The sequence below is a fragment of the Amphiura filiformis genome, chromosome 6 (assembly GCF_039555335.1).
Source record: "Amphiura filiformis chromosome 6, Afil_fr2py, whole genome shotgun sequence".
NCBI classification, from domain to species: domain Eukaryota; kingdom Metazoa; phylum Echinodermata; class Ophiuroidea; order Amphilepidida; family Amphiuridae; genus Amphiura; species Amphiura filiformis.
The window spans coordinates 48,672,648-48,694,020 of NC_092633.1; the positions used below are offsets into that span (position 1 = coordinate 48,672,648).

A 21,373-nucleotide genomic window follows, 5' to 3' on the forward strand; every position below is an offset into this window, starting at 1 on the left:
TGGCAAAAATTTTAAATTACTCCGATCTTGGCCAAAAATGGTGGTAAGTTCGTGGTGGTAAAAAGAATCAGAAAAAGAATAATTTTGTGCCTATCTATTATTTTAACATAGTGAGATAGAGTACAAACAAAGTAATAAAGCCATTTGGTGGTCACTGCAGTTGGTCTTTGCTTTCCTTGCACATAGCAATTTAAGTGTAAACAGTTTCTTGATTTGTATATCAAGATGAGCAAATTGCCACTATTTTTGGCAAAATCGGAGTAATTTGAAATGTTTACCATGTACAGCCAAAAATGGGATATTATACCTAAAACTTATTTTTTGTAAGATAACTCAATAAATATAGGTCGTAGATAGTGCAGAGCATACATTTTGTAATCATTGTATTCAGACGAGTAATTTGATATATTTTTCAACAATATCAGGGGATTTTCCTCTTTTTTACCCTGCATAACCTTTCGTGTGATCAAATCCAAAATGGGTCCACATCTTTACAATCATCATTGGACCTTGTACGTCATGCGTGAAAACTCTTATCTTCTCATCAACAAAAATCCAGTTTGGGAGCTTAACAGCTGTACTACACGGGGTTTTCCCTGATTAGACACTTTTTAGAATTACGTAGTATAAATAAAATACAATGGAAAACTACTTGCGACTATTGATAGTAATTGAAAATTGAAATAGTAAATCAGAAAAGCGGATTAATGAATTTGCATAATACATATATTTTTGTGCTGTTTTGAACACAGACTCTTAAGTCGTATGCAGACTCCGAGTATTAGACGTATAATATTGTATGTAACATATCTACGTTGTTTCATCTATTGCCATTCTATTTCCAGTTTTAAGTTCTAACGATTGTTTGATGACGAAAATAATCGATAATATGTTACATATAATATCTAGCAGAAATATATTATCGATATTACGTCATCAAACATTCGTTAGAACTTAAACATTACTGGAAATAGAATGACAATAGATTAAATAACGTAGATATGTTACATACAATATTTTTTTTATAGATTAATGATAGTTTCTGTTTACATAACTTGTTTTCGCTGTGCATAGGGGTAATTCCCCGTAGATTTGTCAAGCGAAGTAATGCTTTCTTCTGAGTAGACTACTTTGTGACACAAAATTTAAAAAAAAATGGTAATGGACTTCAATAGTTTAATGAGATTGCCAAGAGCCCTTCACTGTGAACCACGGTGAACTTACAGCAAATTAAAAAGACGTCATTCGCAAATCGCAATTATGAAATGTTTTCATTCATTCCGTTGTTTAAAGCAAATGTCTTAAATTCGTGCAAACCCGGCTCAGTGTGTGTAATAGAAAGAAATCTACATGTATCTTTCACCGCACTCATAGACAACTAATATTTATATAGTTATGTAGATCTTTTTCATTTGATTGGTTGATTGTGGTCACATGTCATTCAATAAAGAAACTATTTTACGGCTTACGTTACTGCCGTGGAATTTAGTTATATGCATGGACCGCGCATTTTTTTTTTTGATAATAATAATAATAATAATAATAATAATAATAATAATAATAATAATAATAATAATAATAATAATAATAATAATAATAATAATAATAACAATAATAATAATAATAATAATAATAATAATAATATTGTATCTACGATTGGTAAAAAATTTTATAACTTGTGAAATATACTTTTGTATCACCCTCAATGCCATTACAATCAATCAATCAAAGATTTACTAAGACGTTAATATAAAGAACAAATAATGAACGTGCAGAGGAAAGAATATTTTCATTCGTTGAAAAATGGATGTTTCATTCAACTCAGCTTCGCTTTGTTTACTGACACATTCCATTTTTCAATTCATCAAAATAGTCCTATCACTACACTCATAAACATTCATTTTTTGCATACTATTCAACGGCTGGAAAAGAATGTTTTTCATATCGTTATATAAAATACTGCCTGCCTGATTTTGTACAATGGTACATCACCATCAAATTTGAACACAAAGTCTTATTATGTATTAATTCTAAACTGCTAATAATTAAAGTTCCATCATCTAATAAACAATAAATTATTATTGTTTAAAGCACTAATAATAAATCTTAATGAACAAACACATTTTCCGCGCGAAGGTGGTTCTTTGAAAACTGGATTGACTGAAAACACATTGACCTAACATATTCTTGTTTATTACAAATATTATAACGTTTTCCTTATATTGTTCACTTTAGCCTTGTTTAAATCGTCCTTACACTGAGCAGATTAATTTTGGTACACATTGACGGCTAGTCTCCACAGCAGCCAGTTTGGTTCCGCTCCCTCCACACAAACAGTCTGCCAATGATCACGAACTGGTCCTTTTTGATTCGCTAACGGTTTTCTGCCGACGTCATCCAGCTTGACGTCAAACAAAGCTTTCAATTGGTCGATCGGCTAGACGGCTACTTTATTATTCATGAGCAATTTTGACCTGCCATCTCGCCAGCTGAGTGAGGTCAATCAAGTTCCCGTATGTACAGCTCTACGGCTACAATCGTGTAGCCAATCAGAAACGGCGTTATAAGTGGCAATTGGCAGACTGTTTGTGTGGAGGGAGCGTAACCAAACTGGCTGCGGAGGAGACTAATTGACGGCGATACATCTCGGATTTGGTTATACAACACAACAAGAAAGCGGAGCACTCATACTATCATTAAATCCCACTTTAACGTGTTCGATGCAAAGGTATTATAGTGGGCGTTTTTTGTATAAAATGCACTTGTGAACAATAATGGTCCAACGTCCGGCAAGGTCCGTAGAGCTGGCAAAGTAATTGCTCGCGGGCAACTCAACCCAAACCTCCACGTGGTGTCGGATGGATAACGCTAACTTGGGCTCTGGGGACCAGGCTTGGATGCGAGGAAGTCAAGCTAGCGTAGGTTCATGCAAAGTAATTTGACCACGTTTTAGCCCTTCCTCGGCTGACTCAGCCTGGGGTGGCTCTGAAGAGACACCGTTTGGTTTTTTACCACGTCGACAAGGAAACAAATTCGGATTCATCGTACGAGCATACAGCAAGAGATTTACAATGAGCTAGGCATGAAGAAGATAGAAATAACAAAGGTGCAGTGAAGCAGATAATTATGTATTGTGACTGAATGGAGTTATACAGGTGCAACTTGACAAAGGAGTGAGTACTGGCGCAAATAACCGCAGTAGTTGAAAGCGCCATACAAATCAACCAAAAACAAAAAAAAATAATGGTCCAACAGATATGACTAACAATGCCAAGGAACCGGACGATTACGTGCCGATTCAGACTCTTGTGGACAGCTCTGACAGTCCACTCAAGTGGTCCACTGCTACTCTGAGCTGTGTGACAATGTACTAATGGGCGGAGGATAAATATCCATTTCTTACATCAAAATATCTACACTGAACTAAATTGCAGGGAACTAAAATATTGCATATTAGTGTCTAAAGCAAAAGGGGTTTGTGTCATAATGTGCAGCTGATTTTTGATATATCCAATCTTACATAATAACTGACATGATAATTCGTTATGAATTCAGCATAGTGACGAATCGAGAATTTTGTGTATATTGAGTTATTGTATGCTTATGATTATGTTTCCGGTGATCTTTTATTTCCACCTAAAATTAATGGAAAATCTTACTCCCTGACGTAGATACCGAAATTTTGATTTAGACGATTGATGAATTTGACCAAAAGACGAATCATATACTTAGCTGTAAAATCAGGTTGACCAATTGTATGGTATAACTGGAAACTCCGAATTTTCTATATTTCATATCCTATACTACTATATTTGATACCAGAACATACAAGTATTGCAAATAATTCGTGCACATTCACTTCTATAATAATACACTTCAAACGAGTGCTCAAGAATGTTCTAAGCATTCTCTATTAAAAGTGGCACAATTGTGATTTTACCCTTTCGTTGTTAACTAAACATAACCCTTGACGTTGATTATAGCATCATGTCACAACGGTATTTTCTAATTGCCAAAGAGGGTGCATTTCACTTGCACAATTTTATTTGAGACAGGCTGTATATCGATATTTTGTCATTTGTGTTAATAACAACCTAGATGAATAGCCATTATTATTAAATATATATAAAAGTTCAGTAGATTTGATAAAATGTATTAAAAATTGGTATATTAATATTAAACACAGCCAAAATAAAAAGTCTCCACTAGCTCCATCCCCATTTAATCAGAGTCTGATGAGTTTATGGCAAAATATTTTACATAATAATTTTCTATACACTTTCCTTCGAAGGTTGATACCAAATTTGATATCAAAAGTTTAATCATCGTGAGCATAGGAGCCGTTGTTTGGACATTCGTGCAATTTTAAAAATGACAAATTACGAATTGACCACGCACAATTGAAAGAGCGGGGTATTTGATTTCCATTTTGACATGCATGGGTAAACCTTTAACCTGCCGGCCTATTCAGGCGACGTAATTCTTGGCACTCACGCTATCTAGCTCCGCTACGTGATACAATTCCACGTCATTTTTAAAATTGCACGAATTTCCAAACAAACGGTTCCTAAGCTCACGATGATTAAACTTTTGATAAGAAATTTGGTATCAACCTTCGCAGGAAAGTGTATAGAAAATTATTATATGAATTATTTTGCCATAAACTCATCAGACTCTGATTAAATGGGGATGGAACAAGTGGAGACTTTTTATTTTGGCTATGCATACTGCAGTTACTGTCCGTTTTCCTATACACAATACACAGTGCTCTCACCATTGACGCGTGACCTTTACAAATGATGTATGTTGGGAGAATGGACACTTGCCTAGTTAACATCACTGTGTGAAAAATAACCAGCGAATATTTTATTTATTCTCCAAAACTTCTAGCAAATATATTTCTCTAACATGACCTAAAATTACAGCTAGGTTAGATGTTCAGAAATGGTCGCACTTTTGTAAAATATGAGTGAGGGCAAGGCATAGCTAGCCAACTCCCCGTGTTAATTGAATGGAGATTTGACCGAAAATATTGGTATCGGACCGCTCACTTCTGAAGGATGCCACAAAAAACGGTAAAAGCTACATTTAAATTATTCTAAATAGGTTCTAGAAAATAAAGTTTTGTAACATGTCCTAAATTTTTAGCTAATTTAGATGTTTGGAGAGGGTCGCACTTTTGTGTTTTAGGAAGGATATGTAAACGACAGATAACACCAAAAATATGAAGAAATTATTTCCAAACCGTGTTAAGTCAACAATCATTATGTTGCTCATTTTGAAGAATGCTGGTTAACAAAAAGCAGGTCTTTGTCTCATTTCGTGAACAAAAGTACACATACCATTGTTTCCTTTCGTTTCCTTTATAATCGGTTACCCAACTGAAGCTATAAATACCAGCTTTATTGCGATGTCGCACATTGAAAACAGACACTTGTTCACAACCAGAGAAGATCTGATTTAATCAGTTGAGCTGCTTCAATGAGTGTTATCTTGGTTTAATAGCTTTTAATGGGGTTTAATCCTGCAAAGGTCGAGATGAGTTCTACTGTAGACATGACTGCATCATGGTTTATAATATACATTACGTTTCACATTCATATATACATATTCATATTCATATTCATATCCAAATCCATATTCATATTCATTTACATATTCATTTACATATTTTTATATAATGTGTGATGCAATTACATGCAATAATTACTCCGTTTAGTAAGATAATATAAGAACAGCATTCAGCAAACTTTTCATCCTGTTTGGCACGGAGTTTCGTGAATGACAATAGTGCATATTATATGGTATTGTGCAATGATAAATATGCATGATAGACGAAATGAATATTTGACACAATATCTTAATGATATACGCAATCTGATAGTGTGTTGTGTACGAAAGTGAATATCTTTATAGCTGTGAACAAAATGAAGAAGGGGGATGGTTGAAATAATGAAAGTGAGATGATAAAGGGAACAAGACAAGGTATCGGTAACGTATATTTTACCACATGGAGATGAATTGCAATATGTATATCTTTAAAATTGATGAGTTTTATTAGTTATTACGTTTTGTTGTTTAATAATGCTTGATTGAAGCTTAGAGGAACTTTACTTTACCACAAAATAATAAAATTCATTGTCTCACATTTCAGGTAGCCATGTACCTGTATGGAATATACGAGACAATATAGAACATTTCGCTCTAGCTTCGGTATTCATTATATAATATGTGAAGTGAATTAGCGGTATGAACCAGGTTGGTATTTGCTTCTATGATCTCTAATGACATTGGGAGCTAGGTAACCTATTTTAGGCAATAATGACCAATTTTAGACTTTTAATTGGCCCGTTTTCAAATTATATGATGCTAGCGAGGTTAAGAACAGATCGAATATGCATCATATCATTCGATTATCGGAACTTCCAATCAATTTCAGAACAACGAACAAACAAAAACATCACTTTGGACCACAATGGCCGCATCCCAATGGCATAGTTCAATAACCTCAATTAAACAATCATAGTGCAAAATTTGACCTCCAGTTGCAGAGTATGAGTTTTGTACTCAAATTTCCAAAAGGTTATTCAACGAATGTACAAATGCATTAGGGTTAAAGAACTGTGCCCTGATAGATGAGCAAGACAAGTAACTTACCACCGAATTCACCGTTACGTGGTGGCCTCATTTTAGCTAATTGTGGAGCGCGACGTGGATGCCATCTGTTTTCCCTATCGAATGAATTATCCTCATCGTCAACTACATTGACAAAAGAGATGTTATGGACATGCAATGAAATGAGATGGAAGTGATTAATGAGGTTTTGGCTGAAACCTGTGTTGTGAAACACCAACTGTTGATGAAGTGCTTCTGTGAAGGCAAAATTGCAATTCTGAATAGAAATTTGCTGCCGGCCGTCTGGTTTGAACAACTATATAATTTGCACTGTATTAATGTAGTCTGTTATCGAAGGTATACTATTTCAGCTAGTCTTTACAACTTATTTAGCTTTATTTAAAGTGAATAGTAATCTAATACCACATGCCAAAGACTTAATACTGTCCATAATACTTGTTTCTCTGTGTCATTTATTTTAGACGTGTGTATGGCAACATTTTAATATTCAGAATTGCAGTTATATAAGTGAAAACGTGGTACTAATGAAAAGTGTATTATGATCAGATAAAGAAACACAATAGATACAAAAAAAAAAACCAATCGATCTCATGCAACATCAAAATGCTCAATGCAATATATAAGTTTATATATAATAATGAACACAATAAATGTGAATGATATAATGCATTAACAATTACGCTGTCGGTAACTGATTAGCGACACGAACAACAAATAACATGAACAGTTTAAAACAACATATAAATTGTTGTTCCGGTGCTATAATGATTTCTGCAACGTTGTAGTTGCAGTAATAGTCGAGATAGGGGCATTCCATTTAAAATCCACACTACCCCTGTGGAAGAATTAGCTAAAGGCATCCAGATGGAGTATGAATTTGGAATAGAGCAGACACTTGGGTAACTTCCATTTGAAACACTCACTCCAGTTACATTTGAAAAAACATACTCCCCCTGTGGAAGATATTCCCAAAATCTTCCACAGGGGTAGTGTGGATTTCAAATGGAATAGCCAAATGAAGGAAGCAAGCGATAAACTTAACAGTTTGTGTCCATTGTGCCAAATCTGCAAACACCTTCGATTTCGCGCGCGATTTATCATCCACCACAACGCCGTTTGGTCAACAATCTCAAATTCCATCTTGAGAAATGTAATCACATACGTTGTTAATTCTAAATAAACAAAATGTCCATGCAATTGGTCACAATATAAGCGAGCAGTCAAAATAACAACGTTGCACAATTAGGACATGGTACCCATCCATGATATTTTTATATTCAAATTTATTTGTAAATATTGCAAAATGCGACAATGTCTTTATTTGTCCATTTGTAGACTCCTTAATCATATCAGTCCTATTCTACCAACGTTGTGGTTTTTAAACAAACGACGTTTTCTGGAAAGCTGGACTTAACTAGGCCATCTGAAATATCTGACTCCACATCTGGGTTATATCTCTTGGACTTTCATATCTTGGCTTATCATTTGGGTTTTATCACTTCAATGGCTGGACAACCAATTGGAATAGTTGTCATCTTAAGGACAGAAGAATTTTCCTGTTGGAAACTAAGGCTATCAAGAATAACTGCTGAAATCTTTAAAGGGACCAACAGCGTAATGTATTCCATAAACCAATGTGCTTTTTCTTATGAAAGCTTATGAGGCAATGACCTCTTCAGTCTTATTTGAAATATCACTTAAATCAGAAAGCTACTCTTTTGATTGAAAGTTACACGCTGTGAAATTCTAATTTCAGTAAGCATCAAGGTAAATCAAGGTCAAATATGATAATGATATACTTATAGAGCCAGATTTTACATTTCAAATCGTGACATAATAAAAGATACACACAAACTATCGACAGGTATAAGATTCGTCTGGCACAAAAAAGAAATAACATAGTCCCCTATGATTTCTGCAGTCTCAATTATCTTTACCTATGGGACGCAGAAGCTTACTTTCCAGAATAGCCCTTTTCTAAAGGATATAGTAATAAACCAAACACAACACACTTTTTTTTCAAACTACAAAGATATTGTCTGAAAACAAAGTCAAATATGCGATCTGATTGCACGGATACGCCTACTCAGAACAGTCCAAACGAAACCCTGGTGTGAAATAAATAAAGGTTGGTTATATCTACTTCTTTTTGGTAAAAATGTCTAGATATTTCAAAGCCATCAACTTATGTCAACTTTTAAACACAAAAAGTACAGGAAAAATCACAATAGTGATGGAGGACTAAAGCACAAAACTTGACAAAAGATCCATATAATGACAGGCATTAGGAAGTTGCAAACAACCGCGCGGGTGTCGACTGCAGACGACAAGTTTCTTTTTTCCCAGAAATGTAAATTTGTATGTCCATATTTGGAATCAGCATGAGAAATGCATTAAAATGAGTACAAACAAGCTTAGTATTGGTTTAGTGATTCTTAGATAGTTCTTGATATTTTTAGAAAATATCTCAAAACTTGGACTTGTTTATGTTGATTTGTCAAATATGGACGTTTCATATTATTAACCTCACATTGCTCTCCAAACAATGTACAGCGCTTAAACCTATACTGCCCAGAAAGCATCCTAACACTTGAAAAAAAAAAATCCTGATTTTAAAACTAAACCACATTTGGGAAAATTTATTTTTAATAGACGCACTATCTCATTCAACACATTATGACACCCATTGAATCCGATGTGACCTCTAGAAGTAAAGTTACAAGCACAACAAAGAGACAACACAGTATTTTCAGTTTTTATTTTATTTTTTTCTTCTATGTACTTTTCAGAACTTTTATTTTATTTCTTTTGTTTCAGTTTTCTTTGATTTCTCTTGTTTAAGTTCTTTTGATCCCATCAATATCTTGTTTGACTAACGTTATTGTCCATAATGGCTGTACATTAGCGTCGCATGCTCCCGATCAGGCGTGTATAGGGCAGTTTGTCATTTTTAAAACTGGACTTTCGTCTAATCAATGCTTGGACCATAATTCTGGAGAACACATTGGATTCAATGGAGTGTCATAATGCGCAGGATTAGATAGTGCATCTATTAAAATAATAAATTTACCCAAATATAGTTTTATTTTAATTTTTTTCAAAGTGTAAGAATACTTTCTGGGCACAGTATATTTTTTCAAACAAACTAAATTGAAAAAAATCAAGACACTGCTAGCATTAACCGCTTTACACAGCTTGAAATAGCGTTAAACCTGCTGTTAATAACAAAGAAGTATTGGAATTAAATCGAACTCGAACAAAAGCATTATCTAAAGACGAAGTACCGGAATGAGGTAGAGCTAGACAAAAGCATCGCTATAGCAACGCGCAACGCTTGTTAAGAAAGGATTAAGGGAACCGTATAAACATAAATGTGCAGTAAGCCAAAACAATGATAGAGTAGATGTGACAATATTCTGTACATACTCGATCTGTCGCATTGGATCCTCCTTATAAATGATCATGTAGCGCAGTTACGCTCGCTTGTGTAGCAAACACCAGGCAATTTGCAAACTTAATTATGATTTATGAAAAGGCAGAATGAACACTTTTTCGTTGAACTGGTAAATGTATCGTTCACTTCCCATTATACAAGGTGACACAGTGAATATACGATGGTGTGAGAATTGATGATGTCTTCTATGTCAAACAAACAATGAGATCAAGATGATTTGCGATGATTGAATTTACACAGAGTGATGTAGATGATGATGATGATGACGGTGCTCAGCGATAAAATCCTGTGTCGGTAATGTGCCGGTGTAAACTGTGCAGTGGTAGCAGCAACGGTTGCAGCAACGCTCGGCGAGACCACATGCATCACCGCCGGCTTTTCTTACCAGAATCATCAAAAGTTCTTGGTACTCTTCCAAATGATTTAAGGTTACCACGAGGTATTCTTCCAAAAGATTTAACAGTTCGAGGTATTCTTCCGAATGATTTTGGTGAATCGGGTGAACCATTCCATCGTATTTCACGGTCGAGTGGCGGACCACCAATATTATCTAAAATGAGCCAATGTCACATATAACGTTTATCTAATTCTACATGAAACATATTGTTAGTAAGATATATTCAAGATAAAATGGAAAACAAGAGACATATCAACATACACACGAAAGTTAATACTCGATTAGATATGGATTAGTACTGTTAAGAGAATTCATATTCAGCACAACACTATTCACTCTTATTTGATTTCCGCGAGACAGTAGCGTCCGTGTTTAGTACACGGGCGATCAAAGACAGTGTATCTGTAGGGCGCAGTCACTTCGCGCCGCATCGCGCGCTATAGATGTACCGCATTTATCGCGCGTGTATCACACGCGGACGCTGTCTTAAGAAAGCCAAATAGACTATAAACATGCCAATTGTTTAGTTTACTATTCACCAAACTAGATCTAGCTATAAATAGGTTCTATAATTTGACATTAATATCGTCACATCACTAAATGTAATATCCACTTGTTTCATCAGACATGAATTTATAATGATTTTGAAAATTCATACGGCAATAGTTTTAAAACCATTAAAAAAACAATAAAGAAACCCATTATGCAAATGCAACATGCTGTTGAATTTAAACATACGAAAACAATACATATAATCTGGAGGATCTTAACGTATTATTCTTTAAAATATGCACACAACAGATTCTATTTTGCCACAATGCATAACAAAAGAAGACATTGTATTCAAATGATAAGATAAATGATTGCATTCTTCAACAATTGCTTTCTTATTGTAGCTCCGTGTATTATTATTATTTGCACAATGTGCATGTCTTTGTATAGTCACAAAAGAAACAAAACGATTCTCAGGGATAATAAAAACGTAATATTAATCCCAACTGGATCATAAGAGGCAAAAGCGAAACATACACTTGCCGGATAAAACGGGAAGTTGAGTAAGTAAAATGATAAACGGTTGGATTAAGTAACAAGTGCAGGCAACAACCATGATAATAAAGATCACTTTACAAAGAGCGCTGACCATTTTTTAGCCCAAGACACACATTTATAACCCTCAAAGGTACGTTCTTTATCCAGGATGAATTCAAGGTAGCTCAACATTTCCACAGTAACAAAATAACACGGCGAGCAATGGCGGCGAAATATTGGGCCCCCCCCCCCCCCCACTTGCCTCCCCCAGTCAGTAATTTCTGTCCCCTCACATTGTTTTCCCCGCCCTTACTCCCATGTTGCTGCCACTGACTGCGACATGCTAACTGGACAGCTATTATTATCAGTATGCTTAGACTATATTTATAAATACGTATTCTTAAATACGCACGTGACCACCTCCGCGCTGTCATACCAGTTTTAGACAGTAAGTCTCGAAGTGAACTTCTACATAGCGGGTGGTCTTCCTATACATTTGAATTAAAACCGTAAACAACACGAGACTGTGCGGTAAATCTGTCTATTTCTTCAACTTTGAGTATATTGCAAACGTTTCCGTCGATAAATATTTTTTCCGTCGTCAAATTCTTTCAAAATGTTGTTTTGATAACATATTACAAATTCGGAATTCTCCATGTGTTATGATTTTGCTATTCAATTAATACTTACTTAAATTTGATAATATTTATCTAAAGAGTACCTATCCTTTTCAATGGCATGAGGATTTGGTCATGCTTGCTGGTCTTGGTATGCCGTGCCTATGGGTCACGTGCGTGTTTATAAATACATATTTATAAATATAGTCGAAGGTAGCTGATTATGTACATTACATTAAACACATACCAACAAGTTATTTAATCTTTAATTACGGGATAATAAATTTGTTGCCATGGTTACCTTTCAATGAAAAAGATACATTTGCTTTTTGCTAGAGTGCCTGATCGTCAATGGTCACCGCAGGTCACCCTTGACCAGTCATGTTTAGAATGTAATGGTGCAATGACTTGAGTAGCTTTTTAGTGCAACTTTTGAAATGTATCTTTTTTCATTTAAGAAGTCACCATCGCTCATATTTTGAGCTATATCCAGACAAATGAGGTATCGAAATTTGCAGAATCAAAAATCAAACTGGATGTGATGCAAATATTTTGAAGATTTTTTTTTCTCGTAATATAGGGCGTAATTAGCTTTTGGTATGTGTTTATGTACTTGCTTTCCCCAATTATTTCTGCCTGATTTCGCTTTTATTTGTTCCCCCACATGAAAATGGTACGCGATACTCTTTCCTTCTCCTTACATTTTATCGTCTGTTTCGATCACTGATATTGAATCATTTATTTTATGAAAGCAAAATTACAGTGTCAATTATTGATTTCTTATTTAACCTGGGGTGACAAATCAATGCACTACCACTGTTCTCCCTTGGTTCCCAGGTAATTCGGGGATACATTTACTCTTATAGTTTTTTGAGTGTGTCAGGCCGTGTCGCACTATATTTACTTAACCAATCTTTATATCCATATATCTCCATACATGTACCCCAACAGAAAATGTTGACAAAATTATAAAATCTTTTTGAACATTTTGAGCAAAGTACGGAAACTTTCAACGGTATTGGCCCACACGAAATAGTTCTTACAACCATACTCACAAAAAGCGTCCATACCTTTTAACCACTGATTTCTTTTTGATTCCTGTATGAAAACAAAATGTAAATTATTGAAAGACATTAGTATTCTGCAAAACAAAATTTCAACAAAATCCAATAAACAAAGTAAATAAACTAAAATCTGTTAAGACCGGATAAGCACGACAAACACATGACACCTATTTTGTGTTAAATTTAATTTTCAACTGCCATGAAACTTGATACTTTATCTAATTGTGAAAAATGCAAATCACTATTTACATCCCACTCCATCAATGCTGATAGGTCAAAAACTATATAGAAATTCTGTTGGGGATAGAATCTTAATATGATGTATGAATTAGCTCCATTCCTTCATTTTATTACCATTGGGAACTCAACAGTTTTGTGGGACTTAATCCGTTGTCTGCGTATTGGTATTCATGCATTACAAGGCCATTTTGTATTTTCACTTGTTAGTTTTTGGTTGTTTTTAAATTTCGACAAACAAAGTTGTTTTTTACCATAGGTTGTTGTTGTTTTTTTGTCCTTATTTCTGACCCAATATAGGAATATGGCCCTATTATTATAAAATACGCGTGGAAATTAACACCATGATAAAAAAAAAAGGAAGATAAGCACAGTCACAAATGGTTCTTATCAATTAAAATTGCAAAGCTATATTAAATTGCATTATATTACAGTCTGCAATTCTTACCATTTCGGTGAACTATTTATAGCCAACTTGGTTGCGACAACCAAAATGAAGTAAATTGCTATTTCGAAAGCAAGTCAATTAAAATCATCTTACTGTTGGCTGATGAAGGTTAAGAAACATTCTGCAGAAATTGTGTGCTTAATTTAATTGATATATCGCGTTTTAATCGTTCGTTTTCATTCTTAATGATATAAACCCTTAGAGACAAACTCAGGTTTTTCCCCTTCATTCTAATTTAAGAACGACCCCTTACCTTGTAATTTACTATATTTGAACTTCTAAAACAAAATACTGTATATATGTTTGAACAAATCAATGTCATTTTGTTTAAGGAGGAAGCAACGATTTTTAAGCTTTACCATTTGTGGTACAGATTTATTACTTGGATGGTTGTCACAGATATCAATTTTTATTTCACTTTAAACAGTGGTGGTCGCAAGCGCCATTTCATTTTTAGTTTATTCATGAACGCAAATCGAAAAGAAAAAAAAAAGGCTAGCAGGCAGTACAAAATAAAAAACGGCCAAGAAAGAGACAGAATTATAAATCGTTTACGTCAATAAATCAAAATTCAACTGAGAAAATATGAGTGTTAATTCATGAATCTGTAAGTCTGTAAAGCTGAGTCAAATTACACATTAACCTTTCTATAATTGGCTTTCTTCCCTTCTGTGAACAGAGAAACAAATGATGATTTTGGACCGGTCACTTTCGTATTCTGATCTTTTTTGTACTTGCAAATCTTATCAGATAGGCGACGATGATATGAATCCAAAGCGTTTTGTTATATCCAATGATACATGATTTGCATTCGGTGCTTGATTGCAGACAGTGGGTGATAGTTTGTATAATGTAATATTATATTATATCAAAAATAGACCAGTTGAGTAGGACATCAAACTTGAGTATAATCTTGAGAGGAAGATGATTGGCTGAAACCTATATTTCCTTCATCCTATTTTCCTTTACTAATTAGCTCAGGTAGTTGATGGTCAAAGCAAAGTCATCTTGTTTGTGAACTTTGAATTGAATTTGTTTGGGGCTATTCCCAGGCTTGAAATGGCGTCACTGTAGAATAGTATGGTACAATGAACTTGAGAACAGAGGTGATCTTAATCAGTGAACTGACTTACGTTTTAATGAAATGGGAGACAACCTTTCTATAGAGGTGTTCTTTTTTATGTTGTTGTTGATGTTGTTGCTGCTGTTGTTGTTGTTTTCATGTTTGTATTTGTGTTTGTGTTTTAGCAATAAGCCATTTCGGTACTTCCCAAAAGCCTTTTAACGTTTAATAGCGTCGATGCGCACACCATTACGTAGCTCAACGTGCGCAGTGACCACCTGTGCGTCGACTCTCGGTTTCTTGGGAATTACCGAATTGGTGCAAATAAAAAGATACGATGGTGTCGTTTGAGAGGTTAATTTTAAAAATTCATTGGCAGGTACGAGAAGCAAACACATAATTTTTCACTCATCAAAAGCGAAATCCCTTTCAAAGTTATTTTTATGTCAAGCATATCTAGGCATCAACAGGTGAAATCTAAGAGATAACGCTGACGAGACAAACTTATTACCCTGATCGGAACCGACTGTAACGAGAACTTTTATCATGTGTCATCTCCCCCATCTTTTCCAGATGAGCCACGGGGAGAGCGGATTTGATTTTTCTTTTGGTCCTACAAAGAGTTGAACCTCCTCTCAAACCAACGGCAATAACCTAAACAAAGGTAAATTCGGGTATGCTGAATTCAAATATTTCGTCTGCCAAACAATATTGAATCCCCGTGACCCTAAAAAAGACTCCCAAACCCCTTACATGAACGTTACAGGTGGAAAAAATTTAACATGCTCCAAAAAACTAAAAACTGGGTCTAAGGATCACAAAAATGTAGCATATTTGCACGTAGGACATAGAGTTATCAAGTTTTGAGTCTCAACAGGTCCTAGCTCAATGTGCATGTTATACAGGTTTGAAAAATAAAATCTCCTCCGATTTTCATTAAAAAAATCAAGTTCAAGGGATTCAGGAAAAGAACAATTTTTACTATCTGTGATGTCAAGTTCAGAAGATAAACAATAAAGAAATACAAATTCCATCGAATCCTATGGAATCCTACATGTCTTTTGACTCTTCGCTATGTTACATGCTAACTAGACATCGGAGATAGTGTAAACTATTCTTTTCTGAAACCTCTAAGCTAGATGAATGATTTGCATTAACTTTTACGAGAATTGGAGCAACTTTGACTTTTTTTGACAAGAAAATCGACTTTTTGTGCCGCAAAACCATCGTAACCATAGGTCGTACAGACAGACGCACCATTTGACATGTTTGAGAGTGTTATTGGAATAAAATTAAAAAAATCACGATCCTATAGGGTCATTTGTTTCTTTTTGAGTGTCACGGTCTCAAAGTTTTGCTTGGCAGACAACAGATTCGTGTTCAGCATACCCAAATTAACAAAAAATAACCTGGTTGCCAACTTTTGCGCAAACTTGCCGCTAGTAACGGGATTATTCCAAAATAGAACCAGTTTATTATGAGTTATTATTGGATGGTTGAATAGGTACTCAATACCCCTTGAGAGATATTAGAGGTATTATGTTTATCCACGCTTGTATGATCGATTTCCTCGCTGGGGGCCATGCAGGGAACACACGAACACACTAAAAATCTACACAATTTTTCTCCTAAATATGAAATGAAATGATTATACTACTAAGTTAAAAATCGATATCGCCTGGAATCATTTCACAAGAACCACAATCAAACATGGATTTTACTCTAGAGATCTATGGTGGGCCTCACGTCACCAACAACCTTATGATAATTTTTGATAATGGGCTCTACGCCCGAGTAAGGTGCTGGTTTAAAACAGGCATCACTAAATAAGCGCAAAGGATGGATCTACGATTAGTGTAAGTCGCTTGGGTGTATACACGTTTTTTGTGCCGGATGGAACACCTTGCAGGATACTCACTCCTTTCGTAGTACTAGGGTTAAACATAATTATGCTTTATTACGTTAATCATATTTTAATACTACTTACCTCTGCTGTTGCTAAGGCTTTTGATAGTGAATCTAAAATTACTAGGAGTACTACTACTCCAAAACATGCCATCAACCTCATTATTCTGCAAAGATAATGAGAAAAGAAGAAAATGTTAATTTACCTATGACGTGATGGTTACAGGCGTGTTTTTTGTGTGGGGGTGTGTTGGGGGTGTGTGTGGGGGTGTGTTTGTGTGTGATTTTGCCGGAATTTCCAAAAAGTGAACCTTTTCACTAAATAGATTCGCTCACATGTAACATTTAAAAATAACCCTTTGTTAATTTTCTTTATAATTTTAACCTTTATTGTATTATTGCCTTAAAATGAACCTTGTCAAATAAAGAGGGCTCCGTTTTAAAATGAATAAGAGCATCGCATCAGTATGGATAAACGAAATGCGCCCTTTGATATTATCTATTCCTTGTTTGTAATTTTACACATGTCATCCCTCAATAAATCGAAGGGTTAGTGCAACAAAGCCCTATCTATAATAGCGGCCTTATATACAGTTGACAATTTCTGCATTGTCTATCTTGCACACATCTACAAATATTTACATTAAATGCACACAAAAAATGGTGTAAGTAAATTAAATAAATAACGGGCCCTGGAAGGAACCTGCTTTCGGAATCAGCACCCCACCCCCTTAAATTGAAGAAAGAATTTGCTAAGAACGGCGATGTATATACTTCTTTTTAGGAATTTAAATATTTTTGGTAAAATTCGAACCCTTATACACATTTAACCACTATATTGCTTAATATTTTTTAATATTTCAGAATAAAATCTTAAACCAAATTAATATGAATATGACTTTAAGGTCATAGGTACTCGATTGAACTATTTTAATTTACATCAAATTATTTAAAAAGGCAGTCTTCGCCAGAATCACAAAGCAAAAATATAATTTAGCTGGACATCTCCGAGAGAATATTAATTTATAGTTGCCTTGATTAAATTTGAGATGCTCAATCTTGTCTTTATTATGTTCTTTCATTATTAGTTACCAGTCTTACACATTGGGTGTGCGTCACACTTTGCTAAGAACGGCGACAGGTATTCAAGCCAATAACAATAGATATATGTAATCTGGGTCTTCATTTAAACAATCTATTCATTCCTTCATCAAATGAAATAACTTATTATGTTGACTTAAACTACCTTGTCATATAGGAAACAAGTGCCACTAGTGGCTTCTTTGACAATTTTCTATTTTATTATTTTTAGAAACTGCCAACTTACGTGGATAGATAATTCATTTATACGGAAAAAATTAGGAGGCAAATCTTGTTGGATCGTTACAACATCTTCAAAGCGCGTTTTTAAAGGTTTTTTATGTTACCTACAAATGTCACGTACATAATGTCACGTGAAATAAATCCAAGATACATGTTATTATATTAAAGATTTTTTCGGTGATTTTAGACACTGATACCGAGGTTAAATTGTTGATGTTTGGCGTTACTTTGCCAAATTCTTAAATATTGCAAAGAGACATGAAACAAATATTTTACCCGTGGCAATGGCACACTGTTAACTATTAACAATGTATGTATGGACAAATGATACAACATTTTTATGGACTGCCGACAGTTTCAATTCCAGGTAACCTCGTTAGCTTACTCAGACCAGACAAAATAGATAAACAAATATTGAACCAAAATTGACCAACTTTGATATTTGACCCCTGTTTTTCCCTTTAAGGTAACATTTGTAGGACTGTCGAAATCTTTTATAAAAGAAACAAAAATAATAAAACGGCATTTATCCACGTTTTCTGGACAGTCATATCCCTAAAATAGCGCTACGGATGCTGCCAAGCCCCTAAGAGCAGCGCAAGTGGACCTCAATGCTTAGTGTGACCGACAACAGGTCCGGACTGATCCCCTGCTCTTTACGAAAAGGTCTGCAATTTATACATGTCCAGATGCACGAGACCACCTTTTTGCGTGATACTCCGATCCACGGAACGCCATGTACCAACTGTGATGTCTGCACGTTTAGGGTCACAATGAGTGGGATAGAGGAGAAATGAGAAAGGTCATGATCTTACAACCTTATGACCGATCATAGCGTACTAAACTACACTATCACTCTTTACCTCTAATCAGGCGGCGAGTGGCATGATAGAGCCGGCAACTTGTGAAACCGCCCGCCCGTAAGGCATTTTCCATATACTCGGTTAATTTTGTGGGGTTCATTATCGAACCCCAACGGTTTTAGCTTGTATTTATATTATTTATTAACATAGCCTATATGTGATATTTCAAGCGTTTTAAAATTTCAAAATAATCCCATTCAATTACACGGTTGACGATGGAATTTTACTGAATTTAGAGAATGCACTGCGACCACCATCTGCCTCTAATATGCATGCCGCTGGCTGTACTGTCTACGACACATACAGTTAACAATCATTATCGTGTTACCAGATTGGCCAGACACATAAAAGTACACATAGAAGGAATCAATACCCCCTAAATTGAAGAACTCTTCTCCGTGCTCTAAGATCTCAGTGCGTTTTAGAGGCTTTATGGCAAGATAGGTCCTAAAAAAGTCACAAAAGCGTAATCAAATATAGATTCATTTATAATGTAAACGCAACTTTCTCGTCAAACATAGTAATAATTATATTCATGGTCTAAACCTGGTATTAAAACTAATGTATACAATTATTCGGCGTTGACACTTGCTTGACGCACTGCTTTTTGATAAAAATAAATGTGAAGTGCTGTCCTAATACGCTAACCGCTATATTAGCGACTACTGAAAGATGAGAAAAATAATTTTGCTAATTTGTCAATGTACACATCATCCATCGTAGTGCAAATAAATTAATGTAGATGTCCTAATGTGGCTCCATTTCATTGCTGATCAAACACTTATTTGAAATATATTTGTAGATCTTTTCAAGAATATAAATATATAGTGATTTTGTTCCATCTTTAAAAGCTTTTAAAGCTACTTGACGTCAAGAAACAAAGTGCATTACAAAAACAGCTTGTTTCAGACATTAAAACAAAGGCGTAGTAATTTATAGTACGCTACGCATAGCCACAATGCCTAGACGTTGATCCACAAGCCTAAGCACACTTTACAGGTTGTCGCCGACAACCACGGCCCCACATCATCCCATAAACCATTAAATAACAACATATTCAGAATAAGCTCTCCGAGTTTCAGACGAGTTACAATGAGACAATTGGCAGTAAGTCCAGGGGAGTTTGAACTCAATATACTAAACCACCACCAGGGTTCGAACCTGCAATCTCTCGCACCATAGTCAAACGCCTTATTGATTGAGCTATCTTAACTGCTATACATATACGCAGGTATACCTCGTATACATATTAAATATAATGCGCCCAAAAAGTATCCGAACACTTAAAACAAAAGCCATTGCTTAAAGACACTAAAACAAAATTACAAAATAAAGTATTCAATAGATAGAGATTTTATCCTGCGTAATTTGATACCTCATTCGATACGATACAATATTTTCCTAACTTATAGCATTTTGAATAAAAAAGAGAGTGTATTTTTCTTTGAGTGATCGTTCATCCGTTAGGCTTTATTGAACCCGTAACAAAGGGCTGCAGTTATCGCCTTAAACGGGGGAAATATTTACTCATATCAATTTTGAAACGCGACCATTTGTCATTCAAATGAGTATAGCTTACTGGAATAAAATCGCATCGTGCCGGAAAAGATATCAAAGTACAAAATTTTCCATCTATCGACTACTTCATAATTTTTGTGTCTTTAAGATAGTGCTTTTGTTTTAAGAGTTCGGATACTTTGGGGGCACAGTATAAACTCAACCCAGAAAGTATCGAAACGATCATAGATGGTCAGATATATCGGGAACTGAAATATATAGCAAAAACTTATTTAATGTTTATAAAGCGCAGCTTTCTCCTGCGCATTTTGATACCTCTTTTGTTGCTCTACGATATCATTAACGAGTTATGGGCGCTTGAGTGGCTTCAAGTCGGATTTTGAAAGTTGCACTTAGCTCCTTTTCAAGCCAAATGCGTTGTACTGTGACCAATAAATGACCATTGCTTTTGTCCGCCAAATTCAAATGAGTATGTGTCTTACCTGCAAAGAGCCCTGACCTTAATCCACTAGAACACTTGTGGGACACTCTTAAGAGGAAAGCTAACAAGGCAATCAAGTCTGACACCACCTTAGAAGGCCTTCGGCGCATCCTGCTCAGGAAATGGCGAGACATTGACCAAGGAAAGATAAGAACAAGGAAAGATAAGACATCATGTTCAGAGCATGCGACGACGAATCTAGGCAGTGATAGACAGTGATGGTGGGCACACCAAGTATTGAGATGTCATCATGAGATAAGTCATGAGATAAGTCAGAGATAAGTAAAGGGTAGCAAGTATTGAAGTTGGAAGTCGAAGGAGTAAAATAAAGTAAACAG

At 35.1% G+C, this 21,373-nt stretch overlaps 1 protein-coding gene across 4 annotated transcripts in view; it reads right to left on the minus strand.

Annotated features, from left to right (window-relative positions):
- Positions 1-21,373, minus strand: part of LOC140155525 (uncharacterized) — a 49,633-nt gene that overhangs the window by 14,909 nt on the left and 13,351 nt on the right. For 2 of the 4 annotated variants that reach the window (XM_072178402.1, XM_072178399.1), the window contains exons 2-4: positions 16,933-17,017; positions 13,204-13,231; positions 10,476-10,640 (exon numbers count right to left, since the gene is read on the minus strand). In XM_072178402.1, coding sequence (XP_072034503.1) covers positions 10,476-10,640; positions 13,204-13,231; positions 16,933-17,013 — 274 coding nt within the window. In that variant the 5' untranslated portion in view covers positions 17,014-17,017. Of the gene's footprint in view, positions 1-6,657; positions 6,760-10,475; positions 10,641-13,203; positions 13,232-16,932; positions 17,018-21,373 lie in introns of all 4 variants that reach the window. The other 2 variants (XM_072178401.1, XM_072178403.1) reach the window with 2 other exon arrangements.